Source organism: Haemaphysalis longicornis, unplaced genomic scaffold (genome assembly GCF_048455015.1).
Source record: "Haemaphysalis longicornis isolate Haplotype H1 unplaced genomic scaffold, Haemaphysalis longicornis Haplotype H1 scaffold_2, whole genome shotgun sequence".
Lineage (NCBI taxonomy): Eukaryota > Metazoa > Arthropoda > Arachnida > Ixodida > Ixodidae > Haemaphysalis > Haemaphysalis longicornis.
The window spans coordinates 76,866,139-76,884,661 of NW_027526295.1; the positions used below are offsets into that span (position 1 = coordinate 76,866,139).

An 18,523-nucleotide genomic window follows, 5' to 3' on the forward strand; every position below is an offset into this window, starting at 1 on the left:
ATGACCAAATACAAAATTACCGGGGAAAATAAAAAAAATCTGGGATGGTTACAAAGAAAGTGAAGGAAACATGGACGCTTTCTGGGCAAACGAATGATAAACAAATGATTATGGGGTGCCAAAAAGCAGGCAAACAGGAAGTCAGAAAAAAGAACTTTTGCGGCAACGATAAATGCGGTGCGTTGCTTTTCGACACTAGAGCTGCAGCTCGTGTCGCCCCAGGATGAGGCAGTGGTCGTGGAAAAGTTGAACCACATAGTAATGAAATGCCCAAAGATCCAGCCAGCAAGAGGAAGTCCTCCTTAATGAGGCAACGGGTTTCACCGTTGCTGGGACAGCACTAGGCATTAAGCATTAAGCACGTTGATAGGTTTGTTTGGGAGAAAAGGAGGGCCAAGTCGACCAAGGGCCATTGCACCCTGAGATAGCGTCATACCAGCCGGAGTTTATTACAAGCGAGTAAGGGAAACGAACTGGAGGAAGCGGCTTTTCCTCGAATAGTGGCATATTCAACGCACACCTGGGAATGTTAATCGCTCGCTTGGCACTCTCCCCTCGGTGTACACACACAGATTACGTGCCGCAGCGAGGGGCTTTGTGCGAGGCCAGCAAGTGTGAGATGGAGCTGCAGCGTTGCCACTGTCACCCCTGAAGAAGAAGCCGAGCCGGCTTCGAAACGTCGGGTTTTCTGCCTTTTGCATTGTATTGGTTGGAGCCTAATAAAATCTCAGTTCAGTAACTTCCCAACCAGACAGAAGTCTGTCGAAATGTTCACTTTCAAGCGAGTAAGCATGCGAGTATGTGATAGGCAAGGTGGCGTATGCTGTCACCCCGATTCAAAGAAGAGGTCAACACGGATCATCATCATCATAAAGCAAGTTGACCTGTGAAGCCTTCCATAGGGAGGCACACCAGTGAGGCACACCAAATTCTTTTGTGGCTTTTGTGCGTCCTCCATGCTTTTGTGGCCTAGCAGCACCGGCAGGACAGCGCAAATCCTCCCTGTTCTGTGACAGCGCAAAATTCTCCCTGTTCTGTGACAGCGCTTCCTCGTTCGCCCTTGGAGTGCTTGGAGCACGTTAACATGCTCGCGTACGTCAAGTACGATGACAATTTTAAGTGCATCCTACCAGTTCACCTGGTGAAAGGTTTTGCACCCAAAGGGGAAGAGGACTTCGATCCTTCAAAGAAGATCCAAGCGTTTTGGATTAGCGAAGATCGGAAAGTGGAGGGTTTTTACCCAGGATTTGTTCACGCCTTGGCAGGTAAGCAAACACAACACACCCTCTACTGCCCGCAAAAAAAGGTTTTAGTTGGCATTTCTTACGACCGTAAACAAATAAATATGCACTAATTTTAAAAAATCGCGCACGCGACCTGCCTATGCAACGATCGTAAGATGCGTCCAAAGGAGAAAAAAAAACAAAAAAACACGGAGGCCTATAAGACCACGGCACGGTGACACTTTATCATTCAAGTAGATTCAGTTATGCAGATCTGTAAATTTACTAACGCGGTCTGTTAGCGTGCAGCCCTGAAAGCATACGCAGCGACAGCGAAGACCTAGGTGAAAAAAGTAACGCAATGGGTACCGCAAACCGACATTGTGGACATGAGTATTTCGATTCATTTAAGGAGTTCAAGGTAAACGGGAAACCTATTTATACGTGTTACTTTTCAGACTCGCTGGTGTCCATGCGGACCAAAATACAGAGTATGAGGGAGCCATTCCCACGAATACTGCAAGCTGAAGTGCCGAAAATGGGCAAGAAAAAGGTGGGTTGTCTGTGTGTGCAGCCAGTAATGGTTTGTTCTCAGCATGCAAGTTGTGTGAGAACATTTGTAACTGTAAAAAATACACCTAAACGTGAAAATACGAGCGAGATTATTGAATAAGTAAGCGTGTACGCGAAACATTCATTGCTTTATTTAGCTGTAGAGCAAGTGAATTACGTACTTTCTGCAACCTTTAGGCTGTGCCAACAGCCAAGGAGGCCAAGAAGAGGAAGCTGGAGGCCTCCAGCACCCTTCACAGGCACATTCTGGAGGATTTCAACACCTCGCAGAATGCATCGGTTTGTAAATCTTTTTATCGTAGTTCTATTTCGAATGGGGCAAGGCATGAAGCCTGATATTTGATTGCCTTGTTACCCCTGCTTGAAAAACTGCAGAAATTTTGGCCAGTTTTGTTGCATGTTAATTTTAGCATGGCACCATTGTATATGTATTTGACATAGTGGAATCCCGCCGACCGCTGAGATTTTCTGCATACAGGAGGAAGCTATAAGTGGGTAGCCATTCACTACTTTATAACAAAGGTCCTGGGAAACTATAAGTGCATTTCTACCTATTTGCCTATCTTGTGGAATAAATGGCTAAGCATAGTTTATACAGTCGAACCTCGTTGATACGTTTCAACAGAAATACGTGAGTGAGGTACGTACAAAATGGGGAAACGTATGACCCGCCGCAGTAAAAAAAAAAAAATCTAGAAACAGATGTGAGCATCTAATCGCCTTTTTTCACGTGTGCATGTCTATCAACGCCTGCATGCTGCGGCCATTTGAGAGCAAGACCTCCTTTTCTAAACACTGCACTTTTGTGTGCACTGTGATTGTCCTTCGCGTGAAAGTAGCTCCGCACCGCTTCCAAGCTGACTACGGCCTGAGCATATGTGGCCGCGGGAGACACCACCTCTTTCTTCTTGTCGTTACCGCCACATTTCTCAGAGGCTTCGCCCAGTGCCAGCGCTGCTTCATGGCACGATTCCACCACGATATATTTGAAAGTTAGCATTTCGCACGTTGGGACGTCGTTATACAGGCGATAGAGGCAGCTGCATTACCATGCGCTGCAGGAAAACCGCCACGGAGACCCAGGCGACCCGATTGTGGCGCGGCACCTGCTCATTGCGCCGTGGGTGTGAGACTGAGTCTGCATGCATGTCAGCACATTTTTTGTTCACCGTAAAATGTACCGTCCAGTTGTAGTTCGATAAAGTTTTTAAAACTTTGAACATACTTACCAGGAAATTGTGTTATCCAGGGATGTAGTAACCGGGAAAAAAACAGCGTAACGCTATGCGGCATTTTAAGAGTTCACAATAGAGAGCATAGTAAGCAGGAAGTTGTATGAAACGAGAACGTATCAACGGAGTCTTACTGTATATCAAGGGTCCAGTGTTCTAAATACCCACACAGTGCAAAACTTAACAAAATGTCTCTATGACCAGGTCAAGCTAAATAGAGTTAAGGAAAGGAAACATTTCATTTAAGTTGCCCTTGCCAGTCCATCCTGAAAACACCTTGTGGGGGCTTTTTAATTTTGAGCCCAGTAAGTCACGGGACAGGGCTGTGTCTGAATTGAAGGCTGCCCTCGACCTCTCGGAAAAGGCTTTGAAGAGGGAGAGGGATGAAAAAGAGGAGGCTCAGAAGGAGGTGAAGCGCCTGGCGGAAGAGCTTGAAGAGGCAAAGGCCATCAACGAGAGACTGACGGTGGCGTTGCTGGACAAGATTGGTAAGCACATATTTCTTATTACTGTGTCAATCCCAACTTTAATGGCAACAGTACCTAGTTCTGCTTGCATTGCATCCACTCTGCCAGTCCAGTACAACTGTTGCAGGCACAAATGATACATGTACAGTGTAAGGTGTACTGCTTGTTGCAGCAAAGGGGGAAGCTTTGGCCAGGTGGTTTGTAGTGTTATTTTAACAGCGGGGTAGGTCAGGTGAAAAGGAAAAAAAACGCGATGGACGCTGACTGACAACGAAGTTGCAGTTGGGTAGCTGTGTAGTAGTGCCAGATATGCATTTTGCAACGCAAAAATGAAACCGAAACTGCTGGAGACTGGCTTAAAATGCCAGGTCCGCTTGTTAAGCATGCGGGGGACATTAGGAATCGGTTTTGGGCAGAATAAATTTACCCATTCTTCGAACCAATGCCCACTAGTGAATAGCTAGTGGCATTTTTAAATAAACATCACTCCAAAACGTTGTCAGATAGCAAAGCTGACAACATAATTTGACATTTGACTTGCTAGGAGCCTTTTGATCGAGAAAAGTTTTGGGCACTGCAGCACAACCATAAGCAGCTTGCCTTTTTGTCAAACACAGCAGCGACACCCCCTTTCATAACTTGCACCTCAGCTCACAAAAAAAGCTGTCAAAATCTGTCACCAGAATGGTAAATTTAAACTGATTCTACAAGTGGGGTGCCTAGACTTGGAGTGCATTGGGTTCATGAGAAACATGTTGAAATCAGTGATATTAAGCATCGATCACTGGTGATGTATTTGTGCTTAAATAGCCAACGTAGTGAAAGATTTCAGGTTGCAGATAAGGAAATCTATTTAAACAGAACCTTAAATTGCAAGATCTGTTTAGTTCATTGAGTGCCTTTTTCCTAATAGGCACCCCTAATCTTGCTGTTCGCTTCAGCAGAATCACTGTGAGGTTTGGTTGCATTTGAAGTTTTACCTTTTTGTTGCAATTGCAGAAATAGCGCGTGACGAGGCACGTAAGCTGCGGCCAGACCCCAGAGGCGAGGTCATCGCAGAATTCATTCTGCCACCGCCACCTGGTGCAGGTAATGGTTGTGTTCACGACTAGTCCTTAGGTGGTGCTCAAAGATACTTTTTTTTTTTTTGCAGCCAATGGGGACGGTCCGGGACAGGACCTGGTGGGACAATACCCAGGTATGCAAAAAAATATGCCAGTATCATCTCTTCTTTACAGTGTCAATGTTGCTAGCCCTGTTTGGCTGCAGAACATGATAGCTTCCAGCAGATACCTCTCAACAGATATCACTATTTTCATTTTTTGAACTGGAGGTACTATACTCGGTGACAACTTAAGAACGGCACCGGAAGTTGCCGCTGTGCCTTATCACCGTAGCCGGATGATTCTCCGCGCGGCGCAAGTAGGGCGTTACTGGGATATTTTGAACATGGCCTGGGCCGTTCCCGTGATTTTGTGGACTTAATATGCTTACAAACGACTCCAGTGACGACAAACAAACTGCGTGAGAAAAGGCAGACGATATCACGCATTCATAGCAAACCCCTTTCAAAACGCGCGCGCACTGACGTCACGGGTCCGGCGCTTTGGCGGAGTGATACACTACATGAGGTGGTGCCGTTCTTGAGTTGTAACCGAGTATAAATATTTTGCCTCCTGCCTTGCTTAAGTCAGAAAAAGATGGTGTTATTATTTACCCTTTTGGAAATTATAATGGTGTACTAGTGCATCTACAGCAGTTGTGTATACTTGTCCTGGATGTAGTGCTTTAGGTTTTCGAATATTTTGCAGAGTTGCCAGAAGTTATGTCACGAGGGGAAGGGCTCATGCTATTCTCGAAGAAGCCAGATAGTTGGTGTGAGGGGGTGGCACACACAGCGAGCTGTTTGAGTCTTTGTATCTTGTGCTCCTGTATGTCATTAGAATTTAAATTGCTACGACTTTTGGCCTTGCTTGTTTAAGGAAGTTAATTCACAGGTTCTACCTGTGAGTGGTCTCTGCTTAGTTTGTCACTTCAAATAATCACCATGGTTTGATGACGGGCTTTTGAAGTACAGTAGACTCTCGATAAACAGAACTTCAAGGGACCGGAAAAATTAGTTCTGTTTAACAGGAGTTCCGTTTACTGAGAGAGATGTTCTAAGGTTCAAATTTATGTGCGTACACACTTCTAAGGGCATTTCATGGAACTCTAACCACTAGAAAGTGACTGCAGCTGATAGTTTTCAGAAAGCAAGAAAACTACAAGAAGCGTAGGCACAGCATTCACAAAGTTGATTTGGCAACAATGAGTCGCTGTGCACTACAAAGTGCGTCAATTATTTTTGTTTGAGTCCTTGCAACTGCATCTTCACGGAGGCTAGAGGCCTCAACTTAGTGAGTGCTTACGAGCCACCGAATTTAGAATACGGCAACGTGGTAATGAAGGACGAATAGCACAACGATGGCACGAACGAGGCGACAGGAGGTGAGCCCTGTAGCCTCGGCGTCTAGAATCGAGACCGAACGACTGGAACAAGAACTGCGATGTTGCATTCGTTGTGCTAACACGGCTAACCACTTACGAGACGAAGCTTACAAGGCCAACAAGGCTAAAAAAGCATGGAGGAAGAAAAAAAAAAAAAGAACGAAACAGCCGGAACCGTAAAAAGCTGATTCTCATGCCAGTGGATTTCACAAGAAGTTCCATTTCTGGTTCCGTTTACACGGTGATGCGGACATTTTAGTTCTGATTACCGAGAGTTTTTTTACGTTATCTCAATACAAAACCAACCAAATTCCAGGCAACTGTTCCGTTTAAGCGATTTCCGTTTATCAAGATTCTACTGTACCCTCGTGTTGCAGGAGCACGTGTTTCTGTCTCAGCTTGAATTCAGTGCGTTTGTGTGCACGTACACTGTTGTTGCAGAGGATGATTGCATCATCCCAGGTTACCAGGGGCCAGCTGCGACTTCAGAGGACCGTGAGGTGGCTGATCGTAAGTTAGAATTTTTTTCTGGTAGTGCATAGCATGAAATGTCGATGTTTTTACATATCTCAACAGCTCCTGCATCTGTACGTTGTTAGAAATGAAATTGCTGGCCGCCATAACTTCCAGTCTCGCTCATTCGAGAAATTTACTCACAAAGGTTACTTGTGAGCAAGTTTATTTGTGAGAAGTCTCTGCACCGGTTTGTATTTTTACTCATTAGTATTTGATGAGCTACTTTTGAGGCACCCATCGTGTTGCTGGAGCACGTGTTTGTCTCAGCTTGCATTCACTGCGTTCATGTGCACATATACTCTATTATTGCAGAGGATGATGACATCATCCCTGCTGACCAGCTGCCAGCTGAGATGGCAGAGGAGTGTGAGGTGGCTGATTGTAAGTTAGAATTTCTTTCTGGTAGTGCATAGCATGAAATGTCGATGTTTTTATACAACATCTCTACAGCTCTTGCTGATGCGTGTCGTTAGAAGTTAAACTGATTGGTTGATTGATTGTGGGGTTTTACGCACCGAAGCTAGACTTGGGCTATGAGGTGCACTTTGGGATTAATTTGGGCCACCTGGGGATCTTTAATGTGTGCATAAATCTAGAAACATGGGCATTTTCGCTTCTTGCCTCGATCAGAAAAGCAGTCACCGCAGCCGGGATCGAACTTCGCATCCTTGGGCGTTAGAAGCGAGATTGCTGGCTGCCGCAACTTTCAGCCTGGCTCATTTGAGAAAGTTTGTAAAGTATACTTGTGAGCAGTCTCTGCACAGTTTTGTAATTTTACTAATTAGTATCAGACCAGCTGCTTTTAAAGTACCCTCATGTTGCTGGAGCACATGTTCCTATCACAAGTTGCCTTCGCTGCGTTCTTGTGCATGATACTGTATCATTTCAGGGAATGATGCCGTCATTCCTGGTGGCCAGCTCCCAGCTGCGACGGCAGAGCAGCAGAAAGCAGTAGGTGGTAAGTTGAGATTTTTTTTTTCTTCTATGCATAGTATGAACTCTCTGGCAGTTCTTGCTAGAAATCTCGGCAATACCTGCTTTATTTTTTCGCTGGCTATATCAATATACCGCTCAGACCATGCCTTGTAAATGCATTACAACAAACAACTGATTCAGTCATAACAGAAGCTGCCAAAATCAGTTGCCCAAAATCAGTTGCCCTTTTGCTGTCACGGACGTACCGGTATGTTTTCGCATTTCCCCTCCGCAGTGTCACTGACGTACCGGTACGTTCTCCACTGTGCGTTTGAAAATTCGCGTTATAGCGCCTGGACTGTACGCACCATCTGTCGAATCTTTTTAGTAGCTTGTATTTTCACTCGCTAGCTCTCTGCAATGGTATATTGACGAGTACGGAGCGACCGCACCCCGCCTTTGTTGCTGGGTGGGCTTGGTCGCTGCGCACGCTGTACTGTCGGGATGAGTGACCATGTGATTACTGGTGCGAGGGTTGTTGTTCTATACGCAACGGGTTTCTAAGTTTTTTTTATTCTGTTCCGCGTCTGCTACGGCGTGCCAGGTTAGCCTAGCCTCTCCAATAGACTGAATGACTCCTCGACTTCGCTCGCTCACTGTGCCCTCACTTGCCACTGTCAGAAGCAAATGAGGTTGTATGAATGTTGTATCCCTTTTTTATCTCTATCTGCCATCATGATTTTGCAACGTCATTTCTGTGCGTTGTGCGAGCTGCTGAAAGTGCACCCTCCGTGCGAGCGGTTACTTTCGTATGGCTGACCGCGCGGGGCCTTCGACTGTGGACAGGGGCGATGGTTCTTCCAGTTCCAGTCCGAATACGAGCTGAGCTCGGATTCGCATTCTGAGAGTTTTTTATCCGAGGAAGGAGTGGGAGTTCTACAGCTTCAGATTATGATGTTCCACAGCTTCAGATTATGATGTTTAAACTATTAAATGAGGTTGTAGTCCCGGAAGCGGGCACGGAAAACTTAAAATATCTTGAAGAAAGGCGATTTCTCACCTACGCTCGTTCCTTTCAACGCGTTACGTTCCGGACGCTATCGCAGTCAAATAAATCACTATGCTCCTTCACAGATATTCCGGAAACCAGGCCGACACTGGGGGTGCGTCACGGCCAGAAACAGCCAGCAGTTAAAGGGTTAAAAATCTTTCATTTATGCTGTAACGGCAGATAACCTACTAGTAGAGATGATATGTTTATGCTTTTTGTCATGAATTTTGCCATCAGCATTGCTTTATCTCTTCACTGTAAACTCACTGCCAAGCCAGAAACACAATAGTACAAGAGTTAGCTGCTTTGTCTTGAGCACATTTTCTCCAATTTCCTGCAATTGTGCATAATCAGCATTCTGATAAATAAAGCTTTTGCGCTGCCTTAGAGGGTGAGGATATATGCACTGCACTATAAAAGTGTCTAGTTTTACAACATGTGGGTTTGAGCTAGTTGGTAATTTATTATAATATTTTGAAGCGCCAAATATTTAGACGGGATGAAAAGGACAGCGCATGTCTCTGTCCATTTCCTCCCCTGTCTAAATATTTGGCACTTGAAAATCTCTTTTGTTCGGTCACAAGCACAATTGCTCCTGGCCACATTCCTTGAGCTTTATTGAAAAAATGCATTACAAAGAAAAAATTCTGAAAACCCGTTTCGATGCTCCGGGTTCTTTTCACACGACGAGATGGCTGAACAAAAGCTCATGCAGTAATGTTGGTTTGAGCCAAGGTACATCTACTCATATAGCAAATGTTTAGCCCAGATGTTTGTTGCATAATTTTGGTGCAGCGTGGTAATTAATCTCTTTAGGCAGGTTGCTATTCTAAGCACTAAGTACAACTTCGGGATTCATGGATGCATGTTAAGGGCCACCAACTCAACGGCCATTCAGCTTTGAGACCACAATAACGCTGCAACCTGGTTCAAGCAGGGTGATTAGGAGGTAGTCATACTGCTGTTTGCAGCATTGTTGAGAAAAATACACCACTAATCCACAATTGTTTGTTCTGTGTTGGTTATTGCATTTCAATGCACAATTAAGTAACCATGCTAGCTGAACTTTTTTTAGGAGTTTTTGTGTGCTTTGAATGCAGTGCATCTATCTGACCATTACAGTTGCATTCAGGTGGTGATACCTCAGGCCTTATTCTTATCTTTAGCTTTTTTTTTTTGCAGTGCCAGCAACTTCTGCACGGCCGGTGCCCCCTGCAACTGTTGCCAGGCCACAGTGGCAGCGCGTGGTCCCCCCTGGGCCTGTCGTCAGCACATTTTTAGTTGCAGATGGGCAGGTAAACAGCATGTTTTCCTTTCTCAGTGTGTATGCTAATGAAACTAATGAAGGCACAAAAAGTGCCAAATTAATGTTCAATTTGGAGGTCCATATCATTTGCCTTTAAAATTGCTATTACAGCTCAAAACAACCATGTGTAGATCCAAAAGGATTGATTAAAAAATGTTTCTGAGGTAAAAAAAAAATTTGACAGTGTGTGTTTGTTCGAACTAATGAAATTCACTTTTGTCAGGTTTCAGTTTGGTTATAACAGTGCAAAGAGGGGGCTTCAACACTGAAGTTATATAAGGTAATATACAGGGCATATAGTGAAGTGTACTGAGCCTTGGCATTTTTATTCGATGGAGAAAGGCCAAACTAAAATGCCAATTAAAACTAGCCTGCCAGTGATAAAAAGTAGCTGCATATAAAAAACTGGAGGTACAGTAAAAGCTCATTAATTTGAACTCGAAGGGGACCATAAAATTCTTCAAATTATTGGACGGGCGCTAAGATGAAGTGACATTGTGGCACACTGTGGGAAGAACACACAGAAGCCACCTCTGAACTCGTTATCGCGAATTATTAGGCGCTACTACACGCTTGTTGCACACGCCACGTGATCGCAGGCCTAGATCAGCAACTGCGACCCAAAGAAAACCTGCAATGGCATGCGCCGGAGCGCAGGCGCCGGTGGCACAGCGCCCGCTGTGGAAGCAAAATAAGGTGTCGCAGCAGCTATGCTGTTGTTTTTAGTTTCGTTTTGTATCTCAAGTAAATGTGATTAGGTTGGGATTTGCAAAACATCCAAATCACTCTCAGCCGACTTCTTCGGGGAGCGATGAAAACCAGGGGACCACAGTTCGAATTAACTGTTGGCTTAAAGTTGGGCAATGCATTGCAGGGCCAAATATGAGTTGCGCAACACGAAAGCAAAACTGAAACTGTTGTGGAGGGTTTGTGAATGGCCCTGTGGCTTTTAGAGCTATAACACGTCCTACAGAAACATGCGCAGTGGCAATAAAACTGCCTTGAATCACAAACTATGTAAACTGGCGCTATTTGATATTTTCAGAGGATTCACATCTGATTCACCATTGGTGCTTTTGATAAAAAATGCTGATTGGCAATAATTACATGTGGTGCACCTTTTTTTTGGGTAGCTGTGATGTGCGGCGACCACACTCAGTTTTTACACTCATGTGAAACGGATTTGTGTCAAATAAAAATAAAAATACCTGATTTTGAAGGCGCATTTTCTGAGCTAACCAGAAATAGTTGGTTTGCTTAGAAATGCTTCGAATGTGGTGAAAACCTGGACTAAAGCTATGGACAAAACTGAACAAATTTGTAAAAGCAGGAAGAGTTCATCGGCCCAAATGTAAATGTAAAGAATCACTGCATATTGCAGAGCATTGTGGTGGCATGTCTCTGAGCTCTATCTCTCTGCATCAAATGGTATAGCGATCCTAGTCACGTGATTTGGCCTGCTAGTAAAATTAAGGTCCAACATCAATGCACCCCCATTATAAAGTAGTGAGATTGTGAAACTCAAATGATTAGGGAAGAATTTTATTTATTGCTGTGACTTGTTTTGTAATTGTAGGTGCAGATTGGTCCTGAGTTGACCATGCCGGAGCCAAAGTGGCATTGGATTCTGAGGGGCACGACCGATGGCAAGTTCACCTTGGACTTGGCACGCCACCTGTGGAGCCAAGAAGAAGCTGCGGAACGCAGCTTGACTGGGCAGGCGTGCCGCAGCATGACTGGGGCAGCCCAGAAAGTTACGGCCTCACCGGTCAAGGTGGAAGTTGTAAAAAGTATGGGAGTATAAGTATATCTCTGTTAAGAAAGTAACGAGTGATTATTATCATGAAATAACAAAGTAACACATAAATGAGCAAGTTAAACCAATTTTCAAACTTATTCTGCATAATGCACAGATCTGCTTGAACGACTGGTGGTTTACAAAGACGTGCAAGTAGGCAGTAAGCTCATATATTTTCGATTGGTCATTCTATAGGGTTTTAATCAGAAAGTATTGTTATGAACTCAAGGGTATAGAAAAACTTTAAGATCCTCAATTTCAGGTTAGGCTGCATAGTAATTTAAGGTTTAAATCATGGTATAGCTTAAAACTTTGATGAAGTGCATAAAATTTGTGGAGTGGAACCTTGTTTGGGGCCTAATTGCACACAAAGGTGAATTAGATGTGCCTCTGATTTGACAATAATGTGATCATCAGCTGCTTATATTATGCCACTTATGTGCTAAGAAACAAAAACCATCAGTAACCCATTTGCTTACAGTTGTTTCTAGTTTTCCTTTTTTTTCCCCCAATAATATGCTTCATTTTTGTGCTGCTGAGCACGAGGTCGCGGGTTCGATCCCTGGCCGCGGCGGCCGCTTTTCTAATGGAGGCGAGAAGCAAAAACGCCCGCAGTGTCTACGAGATTTCGGCGCACGTTAAAGATACCCAGGTGGTCAAAATTAATCCTGAGCCCTCCACTACGGCGTGCCTCATCGCCTGCGTTGCGTCGGCACGTTAAACCCAACAATCAATCTATACGCTTCATTTCAGCACCTTGTATTTTACACAGTTATGATTTTATTAGGTTATCGTTTCAGTTTATTTTTAGAAAGTGTGGAGGGGTATACGTGGTTTTCATGTTTCTTTCAGACTGCTTGGCCAAATATGTGGAGCTCCACCCACTGCCCGAGCCCCCTGCGGACGTGCGTGTCAAGAATGCGCGGAAGTACCTCCGCAACTTTTTCACGGAAGCGGGTCGCCAGGGCAAGCGAGTCCGCCTGCCGAAGAATGCGCAAAAAAATAAACCTGTGGAGTGAGCGCAGGCCTTCACGTTACTTACTACACATTTGGCAGCGAGTGTCTGCAACCATACGTGTATCTATGCATGACAACTTGCACACGGAGGAGACAAATTTATGCATCGTTATTTTGTCGTGGGCTCCGAGCTATAAAATTACTCATTTGGACATGGCGGCTTTTGCTACTGAATGTTCCGATTCATGTGCTGCTCAAGACAATTATATGTTCCGAGTATTTTTAAAATATAGGTCAGGTATATAGTGCTACACTGGGCTCAAAAATGCTGCTGCGGCCGCCATCCTGTCATTCTACGACCCAGCAGGTTTTCATTCCCGCCATTTTCACCGCCGTACCCGGCAGCTTTGTGCCCACCATTCGTCCCGGCCTACCCAGCAATTCTGTACCCACCATTTTCACCGCCGTGCCCAGCAGTGCCCTGCCCACCTAAGCACCCGGTATTCAGTATGGCGGGGATCCCACTACAATAATCCACTATTTTGGCCGGCAGCAGCTTCCGCCACGCCCGGCGTGGCGGGATTTCGGACAGGGTACATGCTAAAAAATTAAAAGACTACACAACCTCCCGCAGATAACGCGACGACACTCTCGACATTCCCACACACGATGATACAACAAAGTTGGGGAGTTCGCCAGCCAACATGACCTGCATGTAAGTGCGTAGGAATGGGTCATTTTGATCCCTGATGGCGAATATCAAAGCCTTACGTGCCTTTTTATAACACATCACCCCAACAACCAGCATCTCTACCATTTCACCTGTTGTTCGGCAGGACACGCGGCCGCCGCAACACATCACTCCATATCCTAGGGATCCCGTGACGTCGCACGAAGCCCTCAAGTCGCCGAACATTGCTGCGCGCACTTGGGGAACACTTTTGGAAACGATTCTGGCCTTGAGTCGTTGTGGTCACGCTGGCTAGACGTTGGGGAATGCTTCCGTTTGTCGCACATTAGCCGCAGGTGCTCCGGAAGTGCGAAATGCCTGCTTTCACGACCTTCGAGGGGCAGATAGAAAGACGAGTCAGTCACAGGTAATCCGCCGCGCCCAACGAAGGGTGGAAAATCGGATAACTCGCCCGCTGCGCTGCGGCGAAGCATCATCTAGTGGTCCTTCCGCGCCCCGCCACCGCCAGGGGGCAAACGAAACTTGGTGGGGAAAAAAAATAGAAAAAACTCTTTGAACGCAAATTAATAAGGGACGTTTTAAAAAGCAAAAGAGGATGCCATCGGCACTCGGTGTTCCCAGGTGGTCTCCCTCCCAAGTACTGACCGAGCCCAATGCTGCTTAGGTTCGGTGATCGGACGAGAACCGGCGTATTCAGCATGGTATGGCCGATTTTTTTTTTTTTTGTAACAATAACTTTATTTACAAATATATACAGAGCCGTACGCAGTGATTACAGTGGTTTCCGAGCACATCAGAACATGGCTTCACTTAAACTTTTTACAGGAAACCAAAATTGCCTCTCGAGAGGACGCTCAAAATTTTGTACGATTTTTCGGCCACCAGTTTTGGTGTTTTTATACCCTCACACCCACTCGAGCGGGTGGTACCGCAATTCTAATCCGGAAACACGAATTCTTAACAGTAATCGACTGCGAGCTGGCGAAGGACGGACGCTTTTGCTCCGTCGACGTCCTGGTGGGAGGGGAGCTTACACGCTTTGTGTGCGTCTATGCGCCTAACGATACGCAGGCGCGGTCCGACTTCTTCTCTTCTATTCGGGACATCCTAGTGGTTCCGGGTCGTGTTTTCCTAGCGGGCGACTTTAACTGCGTTGTAAACGCCAGCGACAGAGCAGGTGCTAAGGGTGTAGTGGATGCGTCGGCGCGGATTTTGAAAGCGGTCCTTCGAGAGGGCGACCTGGCCGACGTGGCCCTTCAGCGTGGGTGGTCAACCACCCGCTTCACTAGATGGCGAGGCACGTCACAGGCCCGCCTTGACCGGGTTTACTTGACGGGGGACGCGTTGCCATTAGTGATCGATTACGCCGTCACTCCTGTCGCGTTCTCGGACCACGGCTTGGTGACATGTACCATCCGACCTGAGCGTGAAATCAGAAAAAAAGCCGGCAGCCGTTGGCTGATGAACTCCACGGTCCTCGAACACGCGTCCTTCGTCGATCGCGTAAGAGGTGAAATTGAAGCAATGAGCACTGCACCCATTGATGGAGCTGCGTGGGAGCGCTTCAAACAGCACGTCAAAGATGCAGCAATCACAATCGGGCGACAGGAGGCGAGAGACAGAAGGGCGAAAGTAAACCGACTGGTGGAGCATGGTATGGCCGATGGCGAATATCAAAGCCTTACGTGCCTTTTTATAACACATCACACCAACAACCAGCATCTCTACCATTTCACCTGTTGTTCGGCAGGACACGCGGCCGCCGCAACACATCACTCCATATCCTAGGGATCCCGTGACGTCGCACGAAGCCCTCAAGTCGCCGAACATTGCTGCGCGCACTTGGGGAACACTTTTGGAAACGATTGTGGCCTTGAGTCGTTGTGGTCACGCTGGCTAGACGTTGGGGAATGCTTCCGTTTGTCGCACATTAGCCGCAGGTGCTCCGGAAGTGCGAAATGCCTGCTTTCACGACCTTCGAGGGGCAGATAGAAAGACGAGTCAGTCACAGGTAATCCGCCGCGCCCAACGAAGGGTGGAAAATCGGATAACTCGCCCGCTGCGCTGCGGCGAAGCATCATCTAGTGGTCCTTCCGCGCCCCGCCACCGCCAGGGGGCAAACGAAACTTGGTGGGGAAAAAAAAATAGAAAAACTCTCTGAACGCAAATTAATAAGGGACGTTTTAAAAAGCAAAAGAGGATGCCATCGGCACTCGGTGTTCCCAGGTGGTCTCCCTCCCAAGTACTGACCGAGCCCAATGCTGCTTAGCTTCCGTGATCGGACGAGAACCGGCGTATTTAGCATGGTATGGCCGATGGCGAATATCAAAGCCTTACGTGCCTTTTTATAACACATCACACCAACAACCAGCATCTCTACCATTTCACCTGTTGTTCGGCAGGACACGCGGCCGCCGCAACACATCACTCCATATCCTAGGGACCCCGTGACGTCGCACGAAGCCCTCAAGTCGCCGAACATTGCTGCGCGCACTTGGGGAACACTTTTGGAAACGATTGTGGCCTTGAGTCGTTGTGGTCACGCTGGCTAGACGTTGGGGAATGCTTCCGTTTGTCGCACATTAGCCGCAGGTGCTCCGGAAGTGCGAAATGCCTGCTTTCACGACCTTCGAGGGGCAGATAGAAAGACGAGTCAGTCACAGGTAATCCGCCGCGCCCAACGAAGGGTGGAAAATCGGATAACTCGCCCGCTGCGCTGCGGCGAAGCATCATCTAGTGGTCCTTCCGCGCCCCGCCACCGCCAGGGGGCAAACGAAACTTGGTGGGGAAAAAAAAAATAGAAACAACTCTCTGAACGCAAATTAATAAGGGACGTTTTAAAAAGCAAAAGAGGATGCCATCGGCACTCGGTGTTCCCAGGTGGTCTCCCTCCCAAGTACTGACCGAGCCCAATGCTGCTTAGCTTGGGTGATCGGACGAGAACCGGCGTATTCAGCATGGTATGGCCGATTTTTTTTTCTTTATTGCCATACAAAGCATAACAAAATAAAACTATACAAACACTAACTGAACCAGGTATTACCTGTAGAACCAGTGCACTTTCATCTTAATCAGTTCACTGAACAATGACAACACTTCCTCGTCCACTTTTTCCTTTTCCATCACTTCACGTATTCTTGACACACTTTCGACAAAGTACTCTTGAACAGACCGGGCCCTTGGGTCGCTGTTTCTGACAGCCATACGGCTCCGCCAGATACTATGCAGCCCCAAGAGCATGATCGCGTCGTATGGGTATTCGTTATTTACAACTGGAAGAAACCGGATCCCGTGGGCGTCTATTGGGAGGTCCTTCTGCAGCGTGCGCTGAAGGACGTCCCAATAAAACACAGCGTCCCAACAGTCAATAAACACATGCTCTACGGTCTCCGGCTTCTTGCACAACCTGCAGTCTGTGCCCCATGGCACGAGCATACCTTTCTGCTGCATCCACACTAGTACCGGTAGCGTGCCGGAGTGTAGGTTAAAAAAGAAAGTCTTTACTCCCGGCGGTAACCACATCTTTTTAACGCGTGTTAGAACATTCTGGCCGGGGCGGCCTGCGTACACACTTCTATACAAAGGTATAGGAAAAACAACACTCACTAAATCTTTATACAGCACTCTTCTACTAACACTGCTTAAATACTCTAATGAAAACCTACATGCTAAAAAATTAAAAGACAACACAACCTCCCGCAGATAACGCGACGACACTCTCGACATTCCCACACACGATGATACAACAAAGTTGGGGAGTTCGCCAGCCGACATGACCTGCATGTAAGTGCGTAGGAATGGGTCATTTTGATCCCTGATGGCGAATATCAAAGCCTTACGTGCCTTTTTATAACACATCACACCAACAACCAGCATCTCTACCATTTCACCTGTTGTTCGGCAGGACACGCGGCCGCCGCAACACATCACTCCATATCCTAGGGATCCCGTGACGTCGCACGAAGCCCTCAAGTCGCCGAACATTGCTGCGCGCACTTGGGGAACACTTTTGGAAACGATTGTGGCCTTGAGTCGTTGTGGTCACGCTGGCTAGACGTTGGGGAATGCTTCCGTTTGTCGCACATTAGCCGCAGGTGCTCCGGAAGTGCGAAATGCCTGCTTTCACGACCTTCGAGGGGCAGATAGAAAGACGAGTCAGTCACAGGTAATCCGCCGCGCCCAACGAAGGGTGGAAAATCGGATAACTCGCCCGCTGCGCTGCGGCGAAGCATCATCTAGTGGTCCTTCCGCGCCCCGCCACCGCCATTGGGCAAACGAAACTTGGTGGGGAAAAAAAAAATAGAAACAACTCTCTGAACGCAAATTAATAAGGGACGTTTTAAAAAGCAAAAGAGGATGCCATCGGCACTCGGTGTTCCCAGGTGGTCTCCCTCCCAAGTACTGACCGAGCCCAATGCTGCTTAGCTTCGGTGATCGGACGAGAACCGGCGTATTTAGCATGGTATGGCCGATGGCGAATATCAAAGCCTTACGTGCCTTTTTATAACACATCACACCAACAACCAGCATCTCTACCATTTCACCTGTTGTTCGGCAGGACACGCGGCCGCCGCAACACGTCACTCCATATCCTAGGGATCCCGTGACGTCGCACGAAGCCCTCAAGTCGCCGAACATTGCTGCGCGCACTTGGGGAACACTTTTGGAAACGATTGTGGCCTTGAGTCGTTGTGGTCACGCTGGCTAGACGTTGGGGAATGCTTCCGTTTGTCGCACATTAGCCGCAGGTGCTCCGGAAGTGCGAAATGCCTGCTTTCACGACCTTCGAGGGGCAGATAGAAAGACGAGTCAGTCACAGGTAATCCGCCGCGCCCAACGAAGGGTGGAAAATCGGATAACTCGCCCGCTGCGCTGCGGCGAAGCATCATCTAGTGGTCCTTCCGCGCCCCGCCACCGCCAGGGGGCAAACGAAACTTGGTGGGGAAAAAAAATAGAAACAACTCTCTGAACGCAAATTAATAAGGGACGTTTTAAAAAGCAAAAGAGGATGCCATCGGCACTCGGTGTTCCCAGGTGGTCTCCCTCCCAAGTACTGACCGAGCCCAATGCTGCTTAGCTTGGGTGATCGGACGAGAACCGGCGTATTCAGCATGGTATGGCCGATTTTTTTTTCTTTATTGCCATACAAAGCATAACAAAATAAAACTATACAAACACTAACTGAACCAGGTATTACCTGTAGAACCAGTGCACTTTCATCTTAATCAGTTCACTGAACAATGACAACACTTCCTCGTCCACTTTTTCCTTTTCCATCACTTCACGTATTCTTGACACACTTTCGAC

General features: G+C 46.9%; 1 protein-coding gene, 1 non-coding gene and 4 pseudogenes across 2 annotated transcripts; 1 reads left to right on the top strand and 5 right to left on the bottom strand.

Moving 5' to 3' along the window:
• Window positions 1-1,516: 1,516 nt before the first annotated feature.
• Window positions 1,517-12,587, top strand: LOC144167196 (uncharacterized). The gene is made up of 11 exons (XM_077696543.1): window positions 1,517-1,776; window positions 1,974-2,075; window positions 3,330-3,516; window positions 4,495-4,584; window positions 4,649-4,693; window positions 6,424-6,492; window positions 6,811-6,879; window positions 7,388-7,456; window positions 9,647-9,759; window positions 11,347-11,560; window positions 12,421-12,587. Exons 1-11 carry the CDS (start codon window positions 1,585-1,587, stop codon window positions 12,585-12,587), a joined length of 1,317 nt encoding a protein of 438 aa, XP_077552669.1. The 5' UTR covers window positions 1,517-1,584.
• Window positions 12,588-13,812: 1,225 nt separating this feature from the next.
• Window positions 13,813-13,931, bottom strand: LOC144171201 (5S ribosomal RNA; annotated as a pseudogene).
• A 1,486-nt stretch (window positions 13,932-15,417) lies between these two features.
• LOC144171156 (5S ribosomal RNA) lies at window positions 15,418-15,536 on the bottom strand (annotated as a pseudogene).
• A 535-nt stretch (window positions 15,537-16,071) lies between these two features.
• On the bottom strand, window positions 16,072-16,190 carry LOC144171192 (5S ribosomal RNA; annotated as a pseudogene).
• Window positions 16,191-17,573: 1,383 nt separating this feature from the next.
• On the bottom strand, window positions 17,574-17,692 carry LOC144171112 (5S ribosomal RNA). The gene has a single exon (XR_013322843.1). It is a non-coding gene; the product is annotated as a 5S ribosomal RNA (ribosomal RNA).
• A 533-nt stretch (window positions 17,693-18,225) lies between these two features.
• Window positions 18,226-18,344, bottom strand: LOC144171193 (5S ribosomal RNA; annotated as a pseudogene).
• Window positions 18,345-18,523: the final 179 nt, after the last annotated feature.